General features: G+C 40.6%; 2 protein-coding genes across 3 annotated transcripts; both read left to right on the forward strand.

Moving 5' to 3' along the window:
• Positions 1–3,263: 3,263 nt before the first annotated feature.
• frg1 (FSHD region gene 1) lies at positions 3,264–16,586 on the forward strand. Of its 2 annotated transcripts, none has more exons than XR_013961845.1 (9): positions 3,264–3,389; positions 5,130–5,197; positions 5,851–5,973; positions 9,641–9,698; positions 11,860–11,974; positions 12,714–12,818; positions 13,531–13,716; positions 15,837–15,947; positions 16,476–16,586. XR_013961845.1 is itself a non-coding variant. In XM_080721599.1 (9 exons), the coding sequence occupies exons 1-9, from the start codon at positions 3,331–3,333 to the stop codon at positions 16,510–16,512; spliced, it is 768 nt and encodes a 255-aa protein (XP_080577725.1). In that variant the 5' UTR covers positions 3,264–3,330; the 3' UTR covers positions 16,513–16,586. The 2 variants fall into 2 exon arrangements, 1 of the variants encoding a protein (XP_080577725.1); XM_080721599.1 differs by having other exon boundaries at positions 13,531–13,622.
• A 1,247-nt stretch (positions 16,587–17,833) lies between these two features.
• asah1b (N-acylsphingosine amidohydrolase (acid ceramidase) 1b) lies at positions 17,834–26,799 on the forward strand. The gene is made up of 14 exons (XM_080721172.1): positions 17,834–17,970; positions 18,086–18,132; positions 18,880–18,970; positions 19,470–19,556; positions 20,196–20,274; positions 20,456–20,530; positions 20,626–20,671; positions 21,148–21,292; positions 21,422–21,476; positions 21,695–21,776; positions 22,555–22,686; positions 24,278–24,401; positions 24,888–24,944; positions 25,573–26,799. Exons 1-14 carry the CDS (start codon positions 17,902–17,904, stop codon positions 25,660–25,662), a joined length of 1,179 nt encoding a protein of 392 aa, XP_080577298.1. The 5' UTR covers positions 17,834–17,901; the 3' UTR covers positions 25,663–26,799.
• The last annotated feature ends 192 nt before the right edge of the window (positions 26,800–26,991 follow it).

Consider the following 26,991-nt stretch of genomic DNA (forward strand, 5'->3'; position numbering starts at 1 on the left):
ATGGGATATAGTGATCAGACCATGCACCTCTAAACCTGTGACATTATTTGAAAGGCATAGAATGTACATTCTTCTCGTGATGAGAGGCAGTTGATATGAAGAATGGGAATGTGTCCTAATGTTATTTTTCTTTCTCTCTTTGTCTTTATTTAGAAAGGGATTGGTGAGCCTGATTCAACTACAACAGGAAGATACAGTCCATTCCCACAGCTATGGGCAGATAAGATGTGGCAGTCAAAAAAGGCCCTTTACCCCTGGCTCGATCACAGAGATGGGAAATTGGGGTGCAGCGTCTGCTCATCCATTCCGGGTCTATCTGTCCACAGAGGTGGAATCCAGGGTGTACACTTGTCATCAGGATGGAGGAACTACGAAATCACACACAGTGGCGCAACAAAGGAACTAATGCTGTCTTCTCTGAGGAAGAAGATAAAGAGTCACATAGACTCAGAAGGGCATAAAAAAGCAGAAGAGGTCTCAGCCGAGGCCAAAGACGACACAGTCCAGAAGTCCTTTGACACTCACGATAACATAGAGCTCCTGAAGGCCACACGCAACGTATTCAAGGCTGTGTACTACATGGCCGAGAACAACAAGCCATTTTCAGACAGTGTTGACTTACTAGATTTGTTAGATGAGGCTGGTTGTGACATTGGCAATGGCTTGCACTCGAGATACAGTGCAGCAACAATAACTCAGCATATTGGTACAGAAATGCGGAAAGAAATCTGCAAACACATCCAAACCATAGAAGGTAAAATTTCAATTCTGATTGATGAGTCTACTACTCTAGGAGGTAAAAGTACTATGATTGTGTACCTTAAAGTTGAGGCTGACAAGAGCTGTGACCCAGAGTTCCTATTTCTTGACTTGATTGCACTCCCAAACCAAAAAGCAAACACAATCATGGAACATCTGTTGAAATGCCTCACTGAACACGGCTTTGATGATGCATATTTGAAGAAGCACTTGGTTGCTTTTGTAAGTGACGGTGCCAGTGTTATGATAGGTCGCAAAGCTGGGATAGCTACAAGAATGTCTGAAATGTATCCTAGCATAGTGACTTGGCATTGCTTAAATCACCGTCTGGAACTTGCTGTGGGTGACACCGTTGATGATATCACTGCTATTAACCATTTCCAGAGTTTTATGGATAAGTTGTATACTGTGTACAGTAGGTCAACCCTAAACAAAGAAGAACTGAAACAGTGTGCAGCCAAATTGGAATCAGAAGTGAAGAAAATAGGCCGTGTGTTAGACACGCGTTGGGTATCGAGTTCTAAACGCACTGTGTCTGCAGTATGGGATGGTTTTGAATCACTTTGTGCTCACTTCAAAATGGCAATGTCAGATGTAACTCGACCACCACTGGACAAAATCTTTGAAGATTGTTTTTTTCTTTTTCCAAAATAAAAAACTTCAAATTAACACAAGTTGTCTGATTGTTTATTTTTAATTCTACTTTTGTGTACTTGCGCGCACACACACACACACACAGCCTATAAGAATATATATATATATATATATATATATATATATATATATATATATATATATATATATATATATATATACATACATATCTAATTGAATGGAATGAACTGAAACCAGAAAATAAAAACTCAAGTAACATTTAAAACATTTTTTTGGTTTCCCAAAATGACCAAATGACCACCATTACATCTGCAGTTTGTTGACATTCTTTCTATTCTATTATAGAAAGGATCTCCTATAATTCAAGTCATTGAGAACAAAGATTTACTAAAAGTTTACTAGTACTATTTATACACTTAAATGTAAGTAAAATTAATATTAATCACACATAAGTTCATTAAGAACTTAAGAAGATATATTCTAAAGGTCTAATGCTGGTGGACTCGACTGTGGTCATGGTCTTGTTTGTGTGACATTAGTTGACGACTATGCACTGTTCTGCACGCATTCGCACATGAAGGCGCGCGCATGCGTCACGTCCCTCGCGTGTGCGCGCGCGTCACGTGCACGCGCGAATGCGTGCACGGTGCGCGTGCACGTGACGTCAATAAATGACCGTCCGGCCAGAAAAAAAAATCCCAATACACCACTGCTCCTCCCTAGCGGTGTATAGCCAGGATTTACCAACTGGCTAGGCCTGGCACAATGTGAGCTTGTACATCGGCTATTTTAAAATAGCAAACATTTAAATATTTACAGGGACATAATACAGTCATTTGTCATGGAAGTGGACTTCCCAAGCAATATGGAGACGTTTTAATTATAGAAATCGCTTAATAATTGTCTAAGCCATGATCAAATCAAACTGTAGTGTCTTAATTTGCTTCCTAGATAGCAGCACATTGCCGCGCCGCGCGGCGCCGGCGTCGCCGCACCGCGTCGCGAGCCAATTCAGCCAAATGAACGGCTCCCTACTCCGCGAACCGGATCCCATCGTTCACTTCAAAGAGCCGTTCAAAAGATTCGATTCGTTCGCGAACGTTGCATCTCTAGTTTTGACTCTGGGTTGAAAGTGATCTGTGGCGCTGCCTCTGGTGTTGTAATTATGGACATCCTTAATGTTTATAAAGTATTTTGAAAGGTACTTGGGTATCATAGTGGTGTATTGTATCTTGTACACCAGGCCCATTGCAAGTTGCTGTACTCTGTCATCTACTCTGAGCCACCCCACTCTTAATTGGTGAGTAGCGGTGAGGTGAGTCTGATAGGGAAGGATAAGCAGGACCCTAATTAGTTTATTTTGGTGTCTGGGGACGCCCAGGGGAGTTCCAGGGGGTCTCCAGCTAAATACTAGTTAAGAACCAAATGGACCCTTATGGGCATGTAATTGTAACTAACTCTGGTTCATTTGGTTCCATTTGTAGGCCTACACCCCCGAGTTAAATGAAGATTGATTTTACAATATAAATTAGGGTCTCAGAGATATAAATACCATTAAATGGGGGTCCGTAGCCTGCATGTCCAACTGGGGGTCCTTGAAATTAATATGGTTGAGAATCACTGCTTTAGCTGCACTGTCCCAGTTTATGGGGGTCCCTGACTCCCTGGCATATTTTCAAATGGGGGTCCACCACATGGAAAGGTTTGAGAACCACTGTCCTACTAACCTCGCCTACCAGTCACTGTCCTACAGGTCGCTTCATTGGCAAAGCTATTGACTGCAATAAAACACGAAACAAATAAGTAAAGCATTAGCCATTACTCACCCATACCTCGCTTCACCAGACGTTCAGTACCTTCGCAATTTGAACCTCTGCAGCTTCCGTAATCCGTAATCCGTCTAGTCGCTCTTCTGGTGTTTACAGTTTAGCACGTGTAGCAGAAGAAGCTAGCGATATGGATGAATATTCACGCGTAAAAACATCTAAGCTCGTACTGAAAGGAATGAACAAAGGGTAAATATGTCTCCGCAGAAAAGGTCTCCATTCTAGCCTGTGAACTGTTCAATGCTAGTTGTTTTGCTTTCCTTTCCCCCTCCTTGGTCCTGTTCTAAAGCTAATCTAGCTAATGTTGCTACCCTGAGGCTGAGCCTGTTATGTTGTATGTTATTGTTATGCAGACATATCTTGGCTGTAATGGATCTGTTATATTTAGATTCATTACAGCTAGCATTTAGTCAATTTTAGGGCCAATTTGTACGAGTCGAGTGGGGTTATTTTTGCGACAGTTTAACATTGGAAATGTCACAGCTTGCCCGTGTAGACGTGTACACATTTTTATGAGTTTCTAATCTATGGGTTTGCTGCTCTGACATCATGCTCTGATGTCACTGTGATGTCAGGGGAACCACTCTACCAGAATGGGTTTGCCGCTCTGACATCACGCTCTGGCTTCACTGTGATGTCACACTAACAGAATCCCTTTAATGCCCATATATGGAGTTTCCTGATGTCATCATCAATATTAATGATGCCCTGTTAGAGAGATCCCTGTGATGCCAGGGGAACAAATCCCTTGTATGCCCTAGCCATAACACTCTACAAGAGTTATGATTTATGGGCCATAAATCATAACTCTTGTAGAGTGTTTTCCCCCTACAAGAGTTATAAAGGGGAGTCAGAACGCTCTTGCTGGTTGAGCCCTTCCGTCCATTTTCGGCTCCAAACATGTACAAATCAATACATTAGGTGCTCACTGCATTGTCGAAACAGTTTTCTACACCTTATATATTGATTTGTACATGTTTGGAGCCGAAAATGGACGGAAGGGCTCACCCAGCAAGAGCGTCCCCGCTCCCCTTTATAACTCTTGTAGAGAGAAAACGTCCCAAAATAAAAACACTCTACAAGAGTTATGATTTGTGGCTATGTATGCCCATATATGGAGATCCCTGATGGGTCCACATCCCTGATGTCCACATCACTGTGGCGCGACCTGTCGCTTGTCGCCCTGAGGCATCTTACTAGTATTTAATACCTTAACTAACAACTAGTGTTGTAGAGCTGGTCCAGAGCATTTGGCAATCGACTTGAGTTCTCTCTATTGGACAAGAGCTACAGTTAGTGACTGACTGTGTAGCTATAGCCTTGATACAAGACTGTCATATTATATTATATCATATGGAAGATGGCCGTCTTGATGTTGGTGTAGATATAGTGTGTCTGTCTGGATATTATAAGAGTGTCTAAATCAGTGGTGGGCAACTGGCGGCCCGGGGGCCACATGCGGCCCCCACCTTCACTTATTGCGGCCCGCAGGTTAATCGTAACACTGATAGATTTCAGGTGTTACAACAAAACATGACCTGCTGTAATTAGTAATTACATTAATAAATATAGACTGAAGTAATTATTACTTCAGTCTATATTAGTAGCTCAATGAGTAGTAGACCTACTAGTCTTTTTTATGCCCAATGTATTTGTATTTAAGTTCATAATGTTAACATAATAACATTTGAAAATAAATATTTTCAGGATTCCAATTCCAATGCACTGCGACGCGTTTTGAGCTTGTAGATCTGCTATTTTTGCTATTTTTGACTGTGTATATGCATTGTGGCCCTCTGGAGTGAGTGTGAAAATATAGTGGCCCTCTCCATCATCAAAGTTGCCCACCCCTGGTCTAAATAGTAACATGAACTTTTCCTGGATGTCAACCTGTAAACATGTCTACTACATTATGTCTTATTTTGACAGGAAAAAGAGGAAACATAAAGATAAGAAGAAGAAAAAAGATGAAGAAGTGGACAAAAAGGATATTGTTGGTATGTTTCTAATATATAGCTTGAGGAACCGAATATAACAGGGCACCGTTTATGTGCTTGTATATCTCCTTTGCCACAAGATTCACACGGAACACATTTTCTGTACTTGACTGGGCAGCATTGACGGACCTGCAGCACTGAAGATACATTATGAAAACTTCATTCAATTAATGCATACAAATTGACTGTTGTGATTAATTACCCCAAACAACCGCAACGCACCTGTCAATATGTGTGTCCCGTACAGTATGTATGCGTTAATTGAAGGACTTTTATACAGTATGTGTGTAGTGTGTAGTGATACTGTTGTCCGTTTCTTGTGGAAAAGTGGATGTATTTTATACTCAAGTTTTCTGCCACAACTTTCAAATGGAAACTAGATGACAAGACCTGACCCCAATGCACAGCAATTAATTATTGTGAATATATACAGAGCGCTACAAAATAGAATTCTGCTGTAAATAACCCTTATTAAAGCTGCAGTAGAGTATAAGTCCACTTAAGCCCTATACTTCATGTAACATTTTCTTTCCTTTTTTTAAGCCAAGATTCTTGTTGAAATTGTTTTTATAATTGTCCAAAATACGGACGCCAGGGTTAATGGGAACACCATGTATTAGTACAGCTCCATCACTCTTCATTCTACCGTCTAGGTGGTTGGTGGTGTGTCCATACAATTGGAGACCTCACTGGAACAGTCGCTGTGGAGATGCACAACAACTCTTACATCCATGCCTTAGATACTGGCCTCTTCACTGTTGGCGCACCACACCCAGGTACGTGGGATTCTTCTTTTTCGCAGAATATTTATTGTTCAGAACACATCTGGGATAAACAGTCTCATGCACGCATGATGGGGTCCGCGTCAATATGCCGACAGGCTGGTGACCTAAACCTAACCTTAACCCCAACCTCAGTAAAACTAACGCTGGTGAATGCTAACCTGGTGAAATGGTAACTTGCCATCGCTGGTGAGTAGCTAACCTGCCGACGCTGATGAGTAGCTAACCTGCCGACGCTGGTCAATGCTAACCTGGTGAATGTTATCCTACTCCCACCAACGGACCTTCAGAACAATGAGCGGACCCCGAATGATGCACCCGCTTGTGCGTGTGTGTGCATGGAACCTCCACTCCGATTGAACCCTGTGGTCATGCCCAGGCACGTTCCTCGCTAGTGCACGAGAAGGTTTACACCGTTAGTGATTTTAAAAAGTAAAACATTGAACCGAAATTAGTTTTTTGAGGCGATTAGGATACGACTGGGTACAAGACAGTTGGGATTTTTGTTTTGTTTTGTTTTCATGGATCGCACACTTGCTTTAGATCTGAAAACAAAGCATTATGGCGAACACCACCTGTCAGTTTGGCAAATTATATTGATTTCCTACAGAGAGTGGAAGAAATTGTCTTGAGAGTGCATATACAGTAGAAAGAACAGCTTGAGATTCCGGGCCGTTTTTCTACCATGTATTCAATGCAGGTTCCTGTGCTGCTTGCAGAGGCGTCACAAGGGGGGAAAAAGTGGGACTGAGTTACTAGGGCCCAAGGTGGAAGGGCCTTAATTATTTTATACTTTAGCTATTGAAAAATAGCAGATATGCAAGCTCACAGCGCGGCACAGAGTGCCGTGCTGCTATTTTCGAAAAGTTTTGAAAATGTGTGCAAATCTTTGATATATGTATTGTTTAACGTTTTTTTTACGTTTTTAACTCAAATTTTGCTTCTGGGGGGTCCCTGGTTGGAACTAAATATTTTGAGATGGGGGTCCGTGGCCAAATACATATCATTTTGAGGGTCCTACACATGAAAAAGTTTGAGCACCACTGACATAGAAACATAGCTTTTTTCAAAAAACCTTGAAAACCTGAAATATTCGTAAAATAGCAGATCTACGAGCTAGCAGCGCGGCACGCGCTGTGATCTGGTAAATCTGCTATTTTTCAATAGTTAAAGCACAAAATAATGCGTAATAATGCGTTCCCAGTTCCCGCTATGAAGAACATTCACGAGGGGCCCACAGTGAATCCTTGTACCCAGGGCCCAGAATTTGGTGCAACACCCCTGGCTGCTTGCCAGGTAATGTTTCGTAGCAGTAGCTGGAACCGTTCCCTAAGCACAACATCTGTTAATCTTCTCCTTGGCTTCTCAAGCATGGTATTGAAATATATAGAGTTCAGAGGAAGCCCAGTAGACATTTATGTTGGAGGGAATTGCAAGAGCCAGGATTCTGATGCAGATAACGGCATCACGCTCCTTCCCCTGCAGTCAGTACTTGCCGTCAAGTGCAGAGAGGTGAGTGACTAAGTGACCACTGGGTCCAGCTGGCAAGTCACCAGCACTGAACTTAACACAGGAGTTGCACGCACTCACTTAACTACATTTAAGGTCAATCCTTCTTCCCAGACTGGGGGGGGGACTCCTCATGGTACCTTTCTTTCACCAAGGCCTTTTAGTCCACAATAAAGGGGGGAGGGAAAGCAAGCCCACTCAGACAGGAGTTCAGTTCATTTTTATTTTTTTTAGGAGTTTTTCTTTTAGATTTGGAGAGTGATGCTCATTGGAATGGGCTACCCTGGAAAAAGCCTGCCACTCACTAGCACAGCATTCAGCTCACGTTTTGTGAGAAGAACCAGTGAAAAGATTGAAACATCCCTGTTCCCCTCGATGGACTCTCATCCTCTGCGTGCTCGTACAAGATGAAAGCGGAAGAGGCCGTGCATTTGAGACAGATTAAAGATTTCCTCCTTTTTTTTTTAAAGAGGATTTTCTGTACATGCATTACTGAATAAAAGCTCCTTCTCAAAAAGAAGCACAAAATGTTCACATTCAACTTCTGGTTCAAAGGAAACTGTCTGATGTTCTTTAATCAAACTCAGAGGGCCCACGGTCTGGCATATCTCCGAGATAACCAGCTCTTGTTAAAAAGCTCTTCACGTCTCATTACACTTGTGGTTTATTAATGTCTGCCTTATTAAGGTCTAGCAGGCTGTGCTCATCCTTGACAGGTCTATAATATGGTCACTGGCAAACCCCCTCTTTATTAAACCTGAAATGTTTTAGATGGGGGGGGGGGGGGGGGGGGGGAGAGGGAAAGTGTGTGTGTGTGCGTGTGCGCACCCTCTCTGTTACAATTCACGTTAAGCATAATGCTAGTCCAACTGATCGCTTTTTTAATCAATGTTCACTGAACGAGGTCCTCGTTTAAAACAAATCTGAAGACAATGAGAAAGGAGGTCACAGAATGCAGACTTGTAATATTTTTAACCCATTTAGAACGGGTACACATTATTGTGTATCATTATTTTATGCTTTAAATATTGAAAAATAGCAGATATACAAGCTCACAGCACGGCACCGAGTGCCACGCTGTGAGCGCTTGTAGATCTGCTATTTTTGAAAAATCTTGAAAATTTGAATTTTGACCCGATTCTCTAAGTGTCTTTTGAATCCTCCTAAGGTGTTTTGAAAAACCTATGTTTCTATATGTCAGCAATCTGGCCAGCCATCGTCAAAGAAAAGGTCCTTTTCACTTAAATGGAGCTCAGTTAGTCTGTTCTTGAGAGACTACTATGTCAGTGGTTCTCAAACCTTTTCATGTGAAGGACCCCCAAAATGATATTTATTTGGCCACGGACCCCCATCTCAAAATATTTAGTTCCAGGGACCACCCAGAAGCAAAATTTGAGTTACAAACGTTCGCTTTGAAAATACATATATAACAAAGATTTGCACACATTTTCATGACTTTTTCAAAAAATAGTAGATCTACAAGCTCGCAGCGCGGCACTCGGTGCCGCGCTGTGAGCTTGTATATCTGCTATTTTTCACTGGTTAAAGCATTCAATAATTCTAGGCCTAATGGGTTAAAGATGAAGAGTTATTTCCGCTCTACTGTGATTTAATGTGATCATCTCTTAGACCAGCAGGGGGTATTCTTCCAAGATAGTCCACAGTTAGATTATGATCAAAAAGCAAGTTAAGCCCATTTTCATCTTTATCTTCATATAATTGGTCCAGATGGTACCATTTCTGTCTACTGATCGGCAGGCAGATTTAGACTTTCAAAACAAGATTATTATTATTATTTGAATACAACAAGAACAATGGCTTCTATTTCAGCGTGTTAAAGCTCTTCTACCCAGGATTTGAACCTGGTTTCCTCTCCTGCGCAAGTGCTGGAATCTTTTACCATTGAGCTAATAGAGCTTGCCTGCTTGCTCGGGGGATACATTGGGCAATAGTTCTTAATGTAACATCGCAATCATTTTAACCACTTTATCCATTTATACATTGGCTATTCAGAAATATCAGATCTACAAGCTCACAGCGTGTCACTTTGTGCCACGCTGCGAGCTGTACACCTGCTATTTAAAAAATAAATGTCATTCATTTTTTGGGTCCATGGCACTGCTATAAAGAAATATTGTTTTTAATCTTTCAGATGATGAGGGGCCCGACCCTCCTGAGCAGTTCACTGCTATCAAGCTGTCAGACTCAAGGTGGGTATATCACTATTATCAAAATAATAGTACTTTTCACACGCGCAACACATACATGGAATGGGTATGTGAATATAGATTATTACATTCATGGTTTCACAAGGTGATCCAATTGAAGGATGGCATAATAGTTCTTTTATTTCTCATTTCTCAGAGTCACTTAAGTTACAGGTAGTTCAGCTATTTTTGACATACAGCTGTGTGAAATACTTGCCATTAAAATAGTGGTTACAAATGTATTAATTGATTACCAGAGTCCTGTGGTCAGAGTTCTGGTCAGTTTTAGATGAATATAAAGTAGTTCCGGTAATTTGGCAGGGGCTCATGGCCCAATCATTAAAAATAGATGAATCCACAAAACTAGCGTCATTTGTATTGTTGACCTATTTCTACCAAATGGACCAACTTTCGTTCAACTTTGACACCTCTGGCACATGGTACTACGTTTTGTTTCCAGTATCACTACGACGCTGCGACGTATTTCCCCAAAACATGGTGCTTTGCTGTCAGCTGATCAGAACGAAACCTCGCTCTATATGGTAGAAATAGACCAACAATACAAATGACGCTAGTTTTGTGGATTAATCTATTTTCAATGATTGGGCCACGCCAAATGGCCCCCACCCCATTGGAACTACTTAATATTCATCTAAAACTGACCAGAATTCTGACCACGGGACTCTGGTAATCAATTAATACATTTGTAACCACTATTTTAATGGCAAGTATTTCACACAGCTTTATGTCAAAAATAGCTGAACTAACACTTTAAAACTAAGTGTACTGTAGCTGTTGAATTTTCTTCTTTTCAGTGGTCGATTAGTAAAGAGGACTTTCAAGTCCAGTTAGCTAGACGCATGTAGGTGAGCAATTCTTTTTAAGGAGTAGGCAGGGCACATATTGGTAAGATGCTTGACACCTACCAGGCAAGCAGGCATGCAAGCATAATAAGCACATGTTAATGAATGCAACCGTTCTCACTAGCCGCACATGGACTCTCCACTCTCGCACCTGAAGGGTTTTTGTTAAAAACTACCTTTTCACCGCACCATAGACCTTCATGAAATGTTGAAAATATAAAAACATTTTGGTCGGGCCATGCTTCCAAGATTACTGTAGTGTAGATGTAGATCCCTATTTTGATGTAGGTTTGTACCTTTGTCACCTATCACCGCATACTTTACTGCATCATGTTTTTGTCTTTATATCCCTAACACTGCATTTCGTTATTATGTGAAAGGGGCAACAAACCTCACTAAAATATCACATTTAGCAACATTTAGCAGTTCATCATTTGTTTTAGTGCCTTTATTTCTGCAATGTGGAATACACAGAGTGAAGTGGCTCATGAAAAGGGATGTTGTGTTTTAACATTACTATATTTGTTCTAATCATGTTAACAATTTAGAATAGTTTGCCTGGCACAACATTACTGACTAATCGCGACGCAGAACAGCATCCAAATTATCTTTATGAATCATAGGGTGCAAACTGAACACGACATTAATGACTAAATGCAATGCCTGTATCTAAATTATATTAATGAATCAATGCAAGTGTAGGCGAATCAAAAAGACACTCTTCCCACTGTCCCTTGAAGATTTATAGTATTTATAAGTGTTTATAACCGGTGCTGTGTTCTACCTGATACTTGGGTATACACCGTATGCTGTGAAGTAAAGAATTTGAAAGAGCGTATGCCCTCGTGAACTTTTCAAAGTAGCGTATCTGATAGGCATTATGCACTGGCGTTAGTGACGTATGCCCTGGCCACAGGAATAGCCACGGAGCATATGCCCTCAAAACAATTCTAGAACACAACACTGTTTATAACATCTATAAAGTATGCAAGTAGGCCTATATAAACTTTTCCAATCCCCCACACGGTTCATGACAGCCCTAGACTACATTGTAAATACATCTACAGCATGTTGTGTAGCAATAAAAAAAAAAATCTCAAACTACAACTGTTTCACCATAGTATTTGAGGTCATTGCCGTAGCCGTCACAGGTATTGGTTATTAATGGTGATTGAACCCTGAACTATTGAGGTAGCTTTAACGGGAAATGATTTGGCCAATGATAACCAAGCGGACCCTTTACAGGCCTAGGTATGAAGGAGACTCTGCTGGAGAACACTGATCTGATGTTCTTTTTGCAGGATAGCCCTGAAGTCTGGATATGGAAAGTACTTGGGAATCAACTCGGATGGTTTGGTGGTGGGTCGCTCAGATGCCATTGGCTCCAGAGAACAATGGGAACCCGTTTTCGAAGAAGTGAGTTAAACAAGCTGATAAAACTAGGCATTTTATGTGTCTGAAATAGAAGAGTTTTAACTTTCCCGTGGTACTCTGCAGACTGGGGTTGTGTGCAGTAACCCCAGAGTTACTAATAATCTGTTCTACACTAATATAAGCTTAATTTCCTATATGACCATCATTCTAAGCACCCATTACTAAGGAGTGCATTAGTCTTAGCCATAACAGCCTTAAATGTTTTTTTATATGATGAAGCCAGACAGAAGAGCACTTCAAAGTTCCCACAGTTAATTCATTATGGTTATGCAGAGTACTGTACATGAACACTGTGGGGCCATTATGTTTGGAGAGACAAGTGTCGAACAACATGTCGGACTAGGTGTCTCTTGCCGACAGCCTCACCAGAAAATGTAAACAAGGATGTGAAGATGGTCTCGTGCATCTCCATGGTGGCCGAGCTTACCTCGTCTTCCCAATCAATCAGAGTTTTATGAAGTTTCTGCAGCGTTTCTGTTCCAGAAGTATGTGACACCGTCGGGGGACATCCTCTGTGACTTCAAATTTCACGCTCGCATCACTTTTGTCACGTGACACGTCGTGCGACACATGTTGCTCCAAGCATAAATTGGCCCTCATCATGACTTGATATTTCGTTATTTTTGAATTCTTAAAAACTCAAATTGAAACCTGCAGATGGATGAATGCTTTCAGGACAACACATATCCCACCACAGACCTGTCTGTCTGTACCGTTTCAGGGTAAAATGGCTCTGATGGCAGCAAACAGCTGTTTCATCTCCTACAGTGAGAGTGGGGACATCGAGGCTAAGACCAAGACAGCAGGCGAGGACGAGATGGTGAAGGTGAAGTGTTCAGGCTGCATCCTAATGTACAACGCATAGACAGGCTGACTCCATGGGGACCTGCCAGCTCAGATGGAGGGCTGGTTAGCACAAGGCTCCTGACCTTATGCAGGGACATTTATTACATGAAAAACAGTTGGTACCAAAGACCCCCCCCCCCCCACCCCCTCTTTTTTTGTACATCATGGCTCCTCAGAGGGTTTGCCTGTCTGTGCGTCCAGAGCTAATCTCACAAACCGATGGAGCAGTCAGCACCAAGTTTCATTTGCTCACTCACTGCCAGTAGGCCACAGGAGTACTTCCACTTATTTATTATCTGTTTTATACTTTTTTTTAATATTTAATTTTAATGTATTATGGAAGTCAGTGGAGCTCTGATCGGGCGGAAACCATGCCCAAATATGGAGAATATAGATGTTTCATAGACGACTGACGTCATAGATGGCTAATGTCAAACAAGTTAGCCACGTTCGAGTTCCACATTGGTGTGTACCCCGTTCCCATTTTGATTGACTTTTCTCAATGTCTTTCGCTCTCTGCTTCTCTTTATCTCTATTACTTTTACTTACATTTCTCATCTTATGTCATCTTTTGTTCTATATCTCGCTCACTCTCAAGTCTATAACTTTTGCTCTCTCATTTTCCCTGTATTTCTCTCTCTCTTCATCTCTCTTAACTGTCTTGTCTGTGTCGCTCTGTGGATGATGAACAGATCCGGTCCTGTGCGGAGAAGGATGTGAAGCCCAAAGATGACATCGCAGATGAGGACCGGGGCAACGTGAAGAACTGCGAGATCAATTATGTGTGCGTGACCTTTACGATAACACTTTTCATGCCCAACTGCCTTTTTAATCGCTTCAGCGCTCCAGCAGTCCCATTACAAAACAACCCCGTAAAGGTGACCTGTTTGGATTAACTCAGTGTCATTTTCAAATCCGTTATGACCTGCTCAACCGAAACCAGTGTAATGTTGCTGAAAAATACACTGAATCGTGTGAATGTTGAGTTATTTGCACTCAAGAGGAAGAAAATTATTTGCTCTTTTTTTTTTTTTTTACTGGGCCAATAGATATTATTTAATTTTACTTTTTCTGAGAGACAGCTTCAAAAGGAGCAAATAATTTGTTTCATTTAAATCTAACCAGTAAGACTCCCTAAATCGGGAGATAAGCGACCGCCAGGTCGCATACACAAACTTTAGAAGGCAATGGTAGCAAATCAGGAGGGAATATGGGAAATGGGACACATCCATGTTGATGACATGACTTTAGAGATACTGTGTACCGCTGCGCGTGATTTTAGGGCAAAATCTGTAGGAGCAGTGAACAAAAATGTGTTTTTAAAAAATCAGCCAGATGGTGGCGCTAGATGGGACAGATGCATTTTGATGACATGACTGTAGAGATACTGTGTACCGCTTTGCGTGATTTTAGGGCAAAATCTGTAGGAGCAGTGTCCAAAAATGTGTTTTAAAAAAAATCGGCCAGATGGTGGCGCTAGAAGAGGGCCATGTGAGAAATGAGTGGTGGAGGTTGTGGTTTGGCAGCCAAGGATTTTTTTCCCCCGATCTGGAACAGATCGGGGGAAAATTCCATTAGTGCCATTAGTGCTCCACTTTTAGCGCAATAATTTACAGCATGCACAAACCTCCTGCCTCTATCAAAAGGGCTGGGGTTCAGGCTGACCTTTTTAATGCAGTGATTTCCTCCCTATTACCTCGACCTTTTCTTTTTTTTTTTTTTTTTTTTCTCGGTTGATGGCAGCGAGGTCCTGACGGTTAAATCACTTCCCTTGATGTGGCAGCCTCATCAATCCCTCTGCCTTAAAGCCTGTTTTATACATTGTCATACGACGGTGTCACACGAAAATAGCAGATGTACAAGCCCACAGCGCCTTGCGATTCGGCATTTTGTGAGCTTGTAGATCTATAAAAAAAATTGTGAACGCCAGGGTTAATGTGGTTAAAGACGCAATTGATGGACTGCCCTAGTTGTGTATGTGTGTGTGTGTGTGGAGGGCATTGGCGTATTGACGTTAACGTGAAGTGTTTGTTCCTGTTTGTTGTTCTATTTATCACATCCCATCTGTTGCCTATTAAGTCTGAAACAATACATCTCAGGCTGTTTTATGCTTGTCAAGGCTTTGCCCCCCACCTCCTCGCTCCATTATTGTTTTTTAGGGCAAACACTGGGGAAATGGACTCATCATGTTGACGTGACGATAATAGCTGCCCTTGAGCTGCCTTGGTGATGTAGTGCTCAGCATCTCCAATGTGTTTCAGAATGGAGTGCAACGTGGGAATCATAAAGCACTGTCGGAGTACCCACCTCTCCAACCGCCAACCTAAAACATCGCAAATAGAGCCCTATTGTTTAATTTGAACCACTTGATATAATTTGTTCCCCTACGCTTGTTTACTCTGAAATATGGTATGTGAAATATTGAAGACGGGAAGAAGCGACATTTGATCAAGTCGGTGTGTCATACATGATGTGCTAGACTAATATTCTCGCTCGCAAACTCACAATAGATCCTAATGGTTGAAAAGTATATACTTGTATTGTAAGCCAAAGGTAACATCATTGTTAGTTAATTAGTACATGCTGTATATTACTTATTCGACTCATAATGGAATTGGATGGCAATCAGGCTGAAAGAAACCTTTACCAAATATTAATATTTCAAATACCTACAGTGTCTGACCATATTAATTCCAAGATCCACATGGGAGCATTTAGCAAAACATCTGACTTGATTGTAAATGAAAAGTACCAAGGTCCATGGGGTATCAAATAGCCTCTCTAACCACCTAGCATTGTAAACATTTAAAAGCACTGCTTCACTTCCTTATCATACACAGTATCTAACTATATTATTCTCTTCTTCAACCATGTACCACACAGTTACAGTGAAAGAATAGAGGCGTATCAATGTTTTGTGTATGTACAGTATACTGGATATTCTTTTTATTATAATATGGATCCTAATGTACTGCTGTCTTAACATGTTACCTTCCAGGAAGAAGTTCCAGAGTTTTCAGGACCGGCGGCTCAGGGTGAATGAAGAGGACTCGACCTCGCTGAAACGGGCCAGGACGGACGGGAAGTTTCATGAAACTTTGCTTGACAGGTATATAATCCCACCGTGTGGGTGGGCAGGTGCTGCAGTGTGTTGGCTGCACCACCTAAAAGAAAAGATAGTTAATCACAGACACTGGCAAAGTCTGAATACAAACCCTTTTTGTCATTTCTTGTGACTTAAATGGGGAGCATGGGTATGAGACTCAGGAAAACAGAAGTAGAAAGAAACCAACTCAAACGGTGACCACATTTAGTGTATATACAGTATATATTTTTACAAGCCTATCCAATCCTGCTCTCTTTACATAACCATGGTTCAACTAGTGCCCAAGGGAAGAACACATTCACCCATTCACATTAATGTGCATTTTGCACACGTATACCAACTTATATAAGATAAACACTTATGTCAAATATATTTGAGTATGTGTCATGTGATGTAAACTACTAATAACCTTGTCAATTCTGGTTTTATATCATAGGCCTATACATTACTGGTTTGCACCACCCAGCTCCATTCTATGTATGATGGGTGAAAATAAAGTTGCTATAATCATTATGTAATGTTTCTTTACAGGAGAGCCAAGATGAAAGCTGACAGATACTGCAAGTGAAGACCCAGCACTGTAAACCTGTGTTATGTAGATTTGCCCATTTGATTTTACACTTTTACTTTTTTAATGTCATGAATAAATCTGATTTGATCTAAATAAATTCTTTGTTGTCTTATCTCCTTTAACATTTTTCATTTAAAATGAAACTTTTCTTACACAGCACCATTTTAAAGTATGCCATGTACAGTATAATCGGTAATCGGACAATTGTACTTTTCTTTGTTTTGTTTTAAGTCAATTTGTACATAAAGCCTTCCCTCCCAATAACAGTAAATACAAGACACAAGACACCTCCCATTGTGTATTTCCTGAAGCTAGTACTATCAAATAACGGCATGCTTTGTCTTTGGTGGTAACCATGACTGCATACATGAAGGATCGCTGAATACTGGTTAATTCAATATTATTAATTGCCAGCCACCTTACAGCCATTGTATTAATGAATGTTTGGGTCACTTGATGTCCCATTTCACAAAGCAACACGTCCATTCTACATTATGAACACCAGCATCCCGATTCTGGACATGTCATAACAGGTGAAAATAAGATGAGATGAGAATAGCAGATCTATAAACTTTGTAGATCAGCTATTTCCAGTGTAGGGAAAACAGGAGTGGACGTAGTACAGATTGGGAGATGGCGATCATGAACTAAGTGTATTAAGATTTAAATAAGTAAATAATTATCATACAGGATGTTGCAAACAGGTTGCAAAACTTCTCTGTAGTCAGGTTGGGAGTTACATTTCCAGGCATTGGTGGGATTACATCATTTTGTAATCCCAAAACCCAGAAGTGCTCTGGTGTTTTTAGGACTATACAGCAGTTGTATTCTTTCAGTTTTTATTGTATTCAGAAAATAAGGTCGTTCATTATGATTAATAATATCCAAATAAAGTTTCATGTTCAAGTGTGAAGCTATTAGGTATGCTTAAAAGGGGGGGGGGGTTGACTTGTGAAGATGATCTTGTTGAACAAAAAATGTTAACAGCATACGACCTATTTTAGTCATTTAAATTTTAAGAAACAATGAATTATGTGGCTGGGGTTGTTTAGGACTACAAACATTTTAGGAAAATAGCACCAACAGAATTCAAACCATAGGATTCAAACTCATGTGAACATGCTGTGCTTTGTGAAAAGCCGAAAGTATAGTCCGTTGTACGACGGTGTCGCTATTATCAAGAAGAACAGATCTACATGCAAACAACGCGTCGCATGGCAACGCGTTGTTAGCTTTTAGATCTGCTCTTCTTGGCACGCGAAACCCTCGTGCTTCCCGTAGTTGCATAGTAAACACCAGAATGACTTCCTAGTTTTTAGCAGATCACGGGAGTCAACCACACAGACAGTCGAGGCTGGTGTTTTACTTGATTTTTAAGTTCCAGAAATGGACCGATTTGGTCTTGTAGTTTTAGTGGCGATATGTTCGGGCGCTTTGGCACAGTTTGTACCACCGGTAAGTGAACGCTATGTGTGAAGAACTGAAGATACTTATTGTATACTATACATGTTGTGTTTTGTGTTTGATTGCAAACTGACTGTTAATTGTGTTTGTCGATGTTTCATTCCAGTACACAGAAGACTGTCGGAAGGACATGTATCCTCCGAACGGCCCCACGTAAGTAGTAGTAGTAGTAGTAGAAAGACTGTAATAACATGATCATAATACAAGTTGACCAAACATCCTGCCAAGTAGTCGCATGACTTAAAGTTTAGGGAACAAGGTTAGGTTACACAACACGGTTGTTTATTGCAGATCTTCTCTAGTGGGGCGTGAGAACCTGGAAGGGGCTTTAGGGGGTCTTCAGAAAAATGAAGAACAGTTATATGGAGGAATGACATTCAGAGCAGACCGTAGGTTTGACTATATTGTTGTCTCCCCTCCCCAGTGCACCTACTGTAGCCTGTTGTGTAGCCACAAGGCAAGGAAGTTTAAGTGTCTCGCAGGGTATTGACAGCCTTCATCGTCAGATAGAAAGGTCGAGGACCTATCAATATTGCAATATGGACAGATGAGATAGGGTTATTATCTTTTTTCCTCAAACTTTGGTTTCACTCGAATCCACTGTTGTCATGTTAGGAGCAGCTCTCCTATTTACACTAGTCCATAGTGATGAATTATTCTAATTCTAGTTCTGATTATTATTTTCATCATTATTATTTTACAAATGCGGTTACAAAAACTGTTAGGTCCGTCTCTTGGTCAAGTCATCATAGTCTGATTTGTTGAGGAAGAGAAACGAGATGATCAAGAATCAAAATAGCCTTGTAATTTATTTTAGGAGATTTACATGATGACAGTCCATTTCTCAGATTTGCACTCTGTGTTGCTGCAGTAATGTTCTGTTTAACTTTTCTTGATCAGGTTCAAAGGAGGAGTCCCATGGTACACAGTAGATCTGGACTTGCCTCCCAGCAAGAGATGGACCCAGTTGATCACTGACAAAAAAGAAGATGTAAGAATCGTACCTATCTTGTGTAATTAAGCCATAAAGCTTACTAGGAAATTCTTTTATTTTTTATTTTTTACCTTGTACCAGTGATTTTGTGCTGTCATGACATTTTACTTTTTCCTATTGCAAACTGCTAATAAACTCTTCAATCAAATCAATCAATATGTCATTTAAGGCAGTGGTTCTCAAAGTCAGGTCCGAGGTCCACCAGGGGTCCAAATGGACCCTTGCCAGAAGTTGTCAGTCTGTTAACTCTGAAAGTGTACAAATCCCATTTGTACACTTTTGTACATGCAATCAGCCAGGCTGATTGTTGGTGTCCCAGACAGAACAAAAACTAAATGTATCAAATGGGCCTAATGCACTTCCAACTGGTGCCCCTGAGTTGAGAATCACCGATTTAAGGTTCAAGATAGTTTATGTGTCTCTCACATCAAGCTTATAGCCCCAGCATGGCATGTAATGTACTAATAAGAACCCTTTACTACTGTGTTATGTTTAGCTGACCAACATGATCCAGGTCATCAGAGACTTGGCTGATGCTTTCGTACCCAGTGGGAAGCTGATAGAAATTGTTGATATCGCTCTGGTGAGTGTGCTTTTTAGTTTATTTACTTTATTTACACAATCCAATCTTACGCCTCAGTTGCAAGAGGAGTGATTGATGTTATATATTAATAATATAACAATAATATAAATGATATAATTATAAATGTAATTTGAATGAAAGTAATGGACATTTTAGAAAATGCCATAACGTATCCACGTGGTATCCTGTATGCAACAGTTACAATCGCTAACATAGTCTTACAAACAGCTTTTCAAAAAGAGTTAGATGGTACATTAATTAGCTTTGAGGTGTTGGAAGAAACTTGTAACTTTATGCTGCTTGAAATGACAATTTAGGCATTTAGCAGATGCTATAAGGGACAGGGATGGAAAGAGAAAAAAGAATAGTTCCGTGTCATCATAACAGTGCTAGGAGAGCAGAGATGGGATCTGGTGTAAAGGGGGAAAGATTGGGGTCGATCACAAATGTCGAAATGTCAAGACATGGGCATTGCTGATTGCGGCTTATCGTGCATCATGTGATCGTTGATGTTTTGTGAATAATTTGGACTTTTGAAAATCTGTACAAGCATTGTATAACTTAAACGTATATTGACATACAGTACAATAGAATGCAAAGGTTTTAAAGCTGTCTGATCTGATGTGTTTGTGGTTCTAGCCAGCTATTGTGCAGAGCCTCCCGTACCCTTTCGCTGATGAAATAAACGGAATTGCAACCGCCTCAGGCATTCGTCTTGGTAAGAAACGACTCTGACATTTTTATTTTTAACCTCCATTCACTGATAGTTCCTCAAAATGTATGCACTCTAGATACAAACCTGTTTGTATATAAGGGTTGTTCACCCAATGTAATATGTTATATTAAGAAGAACATAGATGTCTGATTCCTTTTTCTTTTCTTTTCTATTTGTAATGCAGGTGAAATTGCGTTGTTTAACATCTTCTATGAGGTGTTTACTGTGTGCACCTCAGTTGTAGCAGAAGACACCAATGGTAGGTGGTCAAGTTATTCAGCTAATTATCATTGTGAAACGTTTTCATGTAAAACAGTGTCATTTCTCATGATGGCTTTGGTCTTACTCTTACAGGTAACCTCATCCATGGCAGAAATCTGGACTTTGGATTATTTATGGGGTGAGAATGCATCAAGTTTAAGGAGAGAGCTTTGACATGTTAAACTTGCAATATTCATTTGAGCATTTAACTCTGTAACATTAACCCCAAAAAATTGTTAACTCTACACTTTATTCCTCTAAGACAAAATAAAGATACTTTCTAATTGCTTCATTGGGAGATCAAAACATCACCAAAAGGGGGGAACAGTCAGGGAGGAAGAGGCAATACCATTGCAATCTTTTCTTTTATTGTTACTGCTCCATTATAGTGGCGTGAATATCCCTAGTAAACACTGAACATTTAGTTTGGAAGGTTTTTATGGGCTTTATTCGGACTGCACTACACTGTACTACATCTTACTGTAGTACTCCCCCCTGTATATCTCACAGTGCTACATGCTACTGCACTATACTGTATCTTACCACACTACACCATGATGTTGAATTCAGATTTGGTCCAATGGATCTGATAACAGTCTTTTTCTCTATGTGTAGATGGGACGTAAAGAACAAGTCATGGACTGTCAGTGAGAAGCTCAGACCTCTAGTGGTGAACGTAGACTTCACCAGAAATAACAAGACTGTCTTCAGGTCCACCAATTTTGCCGGATATGTTGGTATACTGACTGGCATCAGACCTGTAAGTTAACTGAAACAAAAAAATATAAAATATTAGTGAACCGATTGAGTTTGTAATGTCTATATGCTCTATTGGTCTTGCCTACCTCCGGGTGTATATTTAACAAAACATTGTTTTAAATCTTCATAGAACACATTCACCTTGACTATGAATGAGCGCTTCAGTGTCGATGGCGGGTACATCGGTGAGTATTTAAATGGTTTTCATTGCACTCCTGCTTTTAACTGACATTTGTTATAAACAGGTGCTGGAAAACCTTGAGTACACTTGAGCTTAACATGAATATGTATTTGTCCAGAGGGGAAATGCAGTCAGAACAGGAGCCTAGTTGTACAGAATAGCTGTTGGAATGTGGATGTAGTTTTTTAAGGGTACTGCTTTTGTTTTCCTGTTCTACTTCAGGAATCATGGAGTGGATTCTGGGAAAGAGAGATGGCATGTGGATGAGTTTCCTCACCCGGTCTGTCCTTGAGAACGCTACCAGGTCAGTTCCCTTATAACTATAAAGAATTTATTTTATCTTAAATAAATGTGTATTTATTTCAGTTAGACTTATATATATATATATCTGTGGAGTGTGAGCCATCATAGAATAATGTCTTCCATCTACACTAGTATCTTGCATTACATCAGGCAATTCTCTGTTAAATGTACAGTTGAAACAAATAACTATACTGCAACACAATATGCCAATGTCTGTCAGCCAGCTTGTTAACAGACAATCCTTTGTAACTTCTGACTGCTTTAAAGACAGCATGCCTAGATTCTTCCAAACATTTCCCTTGGGGCTTGAACAAAAGTGCACGTAGGGGGAGAAAAAGTAGGCCATCTTCACTTGCTGCATGACTCTAATTGTACCTCTGGGAACTCAAAAAGAGAGATGAGCTTTTGTCATCTCATACAACAGGAAAAGCCGTGTAATAGACTAATATTGTCTCTGCAAGACATGCGGCAAACAATTCAGAAGACTGGAATGCTCTTGACGCTTGTCAGTAAAAAGTGTTAAATCTTCTTTGTTAATGTAGCTCTGAGAGTGAATTGTACAAATGTAACCGAAGGGACGCTTATGGGTCCATTTGGTTACATTTGTACTCAGTTAAATGAACAATCCCAGATTGTCCTGTGTACCAAGTATTAGGATTCCCAAAAGCTCCTTCCACATAATGTGTACATTGTCTTTGCAAAAAAACAGGAACTCAATATTAGCTTAATTTTCTTTCATGCCGCTCTGCTATTCCCTCTGTCTCTCTCATTCTCTCCAGCTATGAGGATGCCAAAAACCGCCTGGCCCAGACCAAGCTGCTGGCTCCCGCCTACTTCATCCTAGGAGGAAACCAGACCGGCCAGGGCTGTGTCATCACCAGGTCCAGAGAGCTCAGCCTTGACATCTGGGAGTAAGGAGCTGATTTTCTAGTGTTTTCATTGTTTGAATTAGATCCTTTTTAGATGTCACAATAGATTGAGATGTGTAAGTGCGTGTTTAACTTTGGAGCTTGTGAGGGGTTTGGTTTGCATTTGGAGTTAAGTCCTTAAGTACTGTGGACAGTGATTTTGCTTTGTCCCAGGTACAACGGTCCATTGTAGTAGCAGGGCTCTAAGGATGACATGTTTTTTTGGGGACCAGAATGCCCCAAACAAATCTCTCAAAAACAACTGGCTGCATTTGGTTACTCCATGGCCTTTCCGCTAGCTCCACCATTAGGCCAGAATTCCAAGTGCACAAGATGATATCAAAATATCACTCAAAAAAGGAACAGAGGAGAGGATGTAAAATGAACCTACTTTAATGTCTATAACAAAGATTAAAATGTTTTGATGGAGCTGGTCTTCATCAGGAGAGATTGCTGAGTGCATTCATGTTCTACAAAGGATGACCCCCACTGATTTCTGTGGGTTTTGATTTTCTTGGCCTGTGACCCTTCCTCTGGTGCCACCCTTAGGTCAAACTTTACATCTACTGTATTTGTTGTAAGGATGGTTAAAATGAAACCGGGACACAGTGTTTTAATTTAACAGACAACAGCAAGACATTATAGCCTGTTATAACCTAGAACACAGTAGGCCTACTGACTTTTATAGATTGTGGTGTGTCAACAATTTGCTTTGAACTCCTTTATGAACCCTGTTTCACAACAATCACAAGACGTCTTGTGATTGTTGTGAAATTTGGTCATGAGGTTTCGGTCCGACTAGCCGTCATCGGATCTTCAGTCTATCAGTAGCTACATCTGTCTGTATATGTGTCAGTTCAATTCAAAGGAGCTTTATTGGCATGAAGATATACATAAAATATATGTTTACATTGCCAAAGTGTCAAAATATAATAATAACAGTTGGGAAAAGTATAGTTGGAGGGGGTACAGCATTATGTTAAACAGAGCTATGTCACATTGCGTTGTTATATACATGTTATACTGTATATACAGGCTATAAAGCTTTTTGAAAAAAATAGCAGCAATTGTTTGCAGTCACTTTGGGACAATTTAGCAGCATATAGTCTCAAAACTATTAAATAGTTTCCAAAAAATCGGATTTAAAATGTGTTTAAAGGTAGCAGCTCTGTTTATAGGTGCAGTAGGTCTAGAGGTCTACTCGGTACAGAGTAGTGCGGGTAACTCAATGTTTAGTAGTCCTTAGGGTGACTGTATTCACTGGCAAACCTTTTATCTTTTATGGTTATGTGTCTCTGTCTAAGTTCATGTTTTTTTGTTTTGTTTTTTTCCTGAGCGGTGCTACTGGAAGGAGCTTAGCTCCAACATCTGGCTTTGCACGGTTCAGAAAAAATCTGGCCTACATCTGGCCCACATCTTGGCACAAACGGCTCAAAGTTTGTTGTACGCCCAGGGTCCAATTGCCCAAGCTTCACAGGACGTGCTGTGATTGGCCAGCGGGACGCTTGATGAAATTAACTCATAAATAGCACCGCTCACTTCACACTAGGTGTGATCTTTTTGAATGATTCAACTCTTCTCTCCCTCCCTCTAGGATTGAGCTGAAGCTGGGGAGGTGGTACGTTCTGGAGACCAACTATGACCACTGGGATCAGCCTCTGTTCCTGGATGACCGCAGAACACCGGCTATGAAGTGTATGAACCAGACCTCGCAGGGAGTAAGTCAAATGAAAAATATATATATTTACATATAGCCTTTCATTAAATAAATGTACAGCTGCTTTGACAGTAATTCTATATCTGCAAGAAAAAGTGCACAATTCTTATAAGATTGAAGTTCAACTCCACCTCAAATGCATTTATATAGCCCTTAAATAAATGTACAGCTGCTTTGACAGTAATTCTATATCTGCAAGAAAAAGTGCACAATTCTTATAAGATTGAAGTTCAACTCCATCTCAAATGCATTTATATAGCCCTTAATCACTGTTCTCAAAGGGATTTACATCACATTTAACCATGGAAGTAAACTGTCCTGGCTCTCAATCTGGCAAGGTCGAATCCCCAAGAAATACACTTGGTTCTGATGTCACCTCATGCCAGTCTCTTGCTCTGAGAGCCTCATTACATTCAGGGAAGGACTCTAGAATTTCAGCCTTATTTTACTACTACTCACACTTGATCTGTCTCTTTGTCTTTCATAGAACATCACATTGAAGACGATGTACGATATGCTCTCAACCAAACCAGTCCTGAACAAAGTGAGTCTTATGAAATTCACTACTCGGTGCAGTTGCACACAACACATTGACTTGTATAAATGTATGTGAGTGATTAACCCATTTAGGCCTAGGATTATTGAATGCTTTAACCAGTGAAAAATAGCAGATATACAAGCTCACAGCGCGGCACCGAGTGCCGCGCTGCAAGCTTGTAGATCTGCTATTTTTGAAAAAAGTTGTAAAAATCTTTGAATATATGTATTTTCAAAGCGAACGTTTGTAACTAAAATTTTGCTTCTGGGGGGTCCCTGGAACTAAATATATTGAGATGGGGGTCCGTGGCCAAATACATATCATTTTGGGGGTCCTTGACATAAAAAGGTTTGAGAACCACTGACATAGTAGTCTCTCAAGAACAGTGAAAGGGACCTTTTCTTTGACGATGGCTGGCCAGATTGCTGACATAGAAACATAGGGTTTTCAAAAAATCTTAGAAGGATTCAAAAGACACTTATAGAATCGGGTCAAAATCGTATTTTAAAGCATAAAATAATGATACACAATAATGTGTACCCGTTCTAAATGGGTTGAAATAAACTAAAACTAAACTAAACTAAAACTAAACACAACCACAGCCGACTCATTTATGTCCTCCATTCTCTTGCAGTTGACCACATACACAACCCTGATGGACGTGTCAAAGGGCAGACTGGAGTCCTACATCCGTGACTGCCCTGACCCCTGTATGCCCTGGTGAACATCTCCTCTACCTCTTCAGTTTTCTAAATGCCTGATTGCACAGAATGACTGGGAGAGAGAGAAATGAGCTCAGGTCTTTCCTCAGTGACTAATCATAAGAACCAAAGATGTTGTCTCACGAGTATCTTTAACCAAAGCAGATTAGAGTGTCCAGATGACGCAGGGGCAAAGTTGCTGCCCACCACCGTAGAGACTGGGGTTTGATTCCTCCCTGGTGTTTTCCGGCTTGGCCAGGCGTTCCAACAAACACAATAGTCTCATGTGCATAAGTGTAGTTGCAGTTTTCCACAAGGTGGCATACCGTGTCCTATTCCAGTTCATTTCCCCATACCGTTTTTCGTTTGGCTCTGCGGCCAATTTAAACCGGACACACATGTGACACATTCACATGTGTCATATGTACAAAAAACTGCTGATGAGCAAATTAAATGTAGCAATAGAAAGATGTAAGGAAACGGTTCTACCACTTTCCGGAAACCTGCGACTACACTTATTCACAGAGCCAATTGGCTGTAATCGCGGGTGGGAAGCAGGAGAGGAAGGGTGATCTATCACTGTGACTGCACTAACCACTCCCACAGGTTGGTTGCCTATTCGGCAGGGAGCAGAACTTGGAAGAATGGCATTTTACGCCCCCTCGCTGTCAGATGAAAAGAAGGTTGACGACTCCATGTGTATCGGAGGAGACGCATGGTTATCTACACCCGCCCCTAGATCCAGAACAGTGACAGGGATATACATGGGGGGGAATGGCAATGACTAAATTGGGGAGAATAAGAAAAAAATAATGCTGATCTGCTGAAATTCAGCTGATGATAAAACATGTTAACCTGAAGTCAGTGTAAAAGTGAAACTGATATTTGAACACTTGTTTTGTACTACTGTATGGCTGTAGGTGAAGAATGTGTTTTGTAATGTGAGATATACTGCAGTATGTGAATATTCTGTCAGGTTGTAGACTAGCAGAAGGCCTCAACCTGGGTCTCAACCCTCAGAGGAGACACAGGAAGGAGGCCAGATAATTTGTTGAGAACCACTGTGTGATAACACAAGAGCATTAACGGAACACGACTAATCAATTAACTTTTACTGATAATTGTAAGGTCTACTTTGGTAATAAAAACCTATGACTGTGTTTCTGGTATTTCATTTGAAAAAGAAAGAAAGTCAGGCACTTCTTGAAAACTAGAAAGATGCAATTGTAAATCGCAACATTGTGGTTGCTGTGACCCGAATCGCTCTAGCAAATTAATTCCCATATATGGAGTATATGGAGATCCATGATGTCATCAATATTAAGCCCATATCTGGGAATGCCCATATATGG

This window comes from Nannobrachium achirus (genome assembly GCF_963921795.1).
Source record: "Nannobrachium achirus genome assembly, chromosome: 3".
Lineage (NCBI taxonomy): Eukaryota > Metazoa > Chordata > Actinopteri > Myctophiformes > Myctophidae > Nannobrachium > Nannobrachium achirus.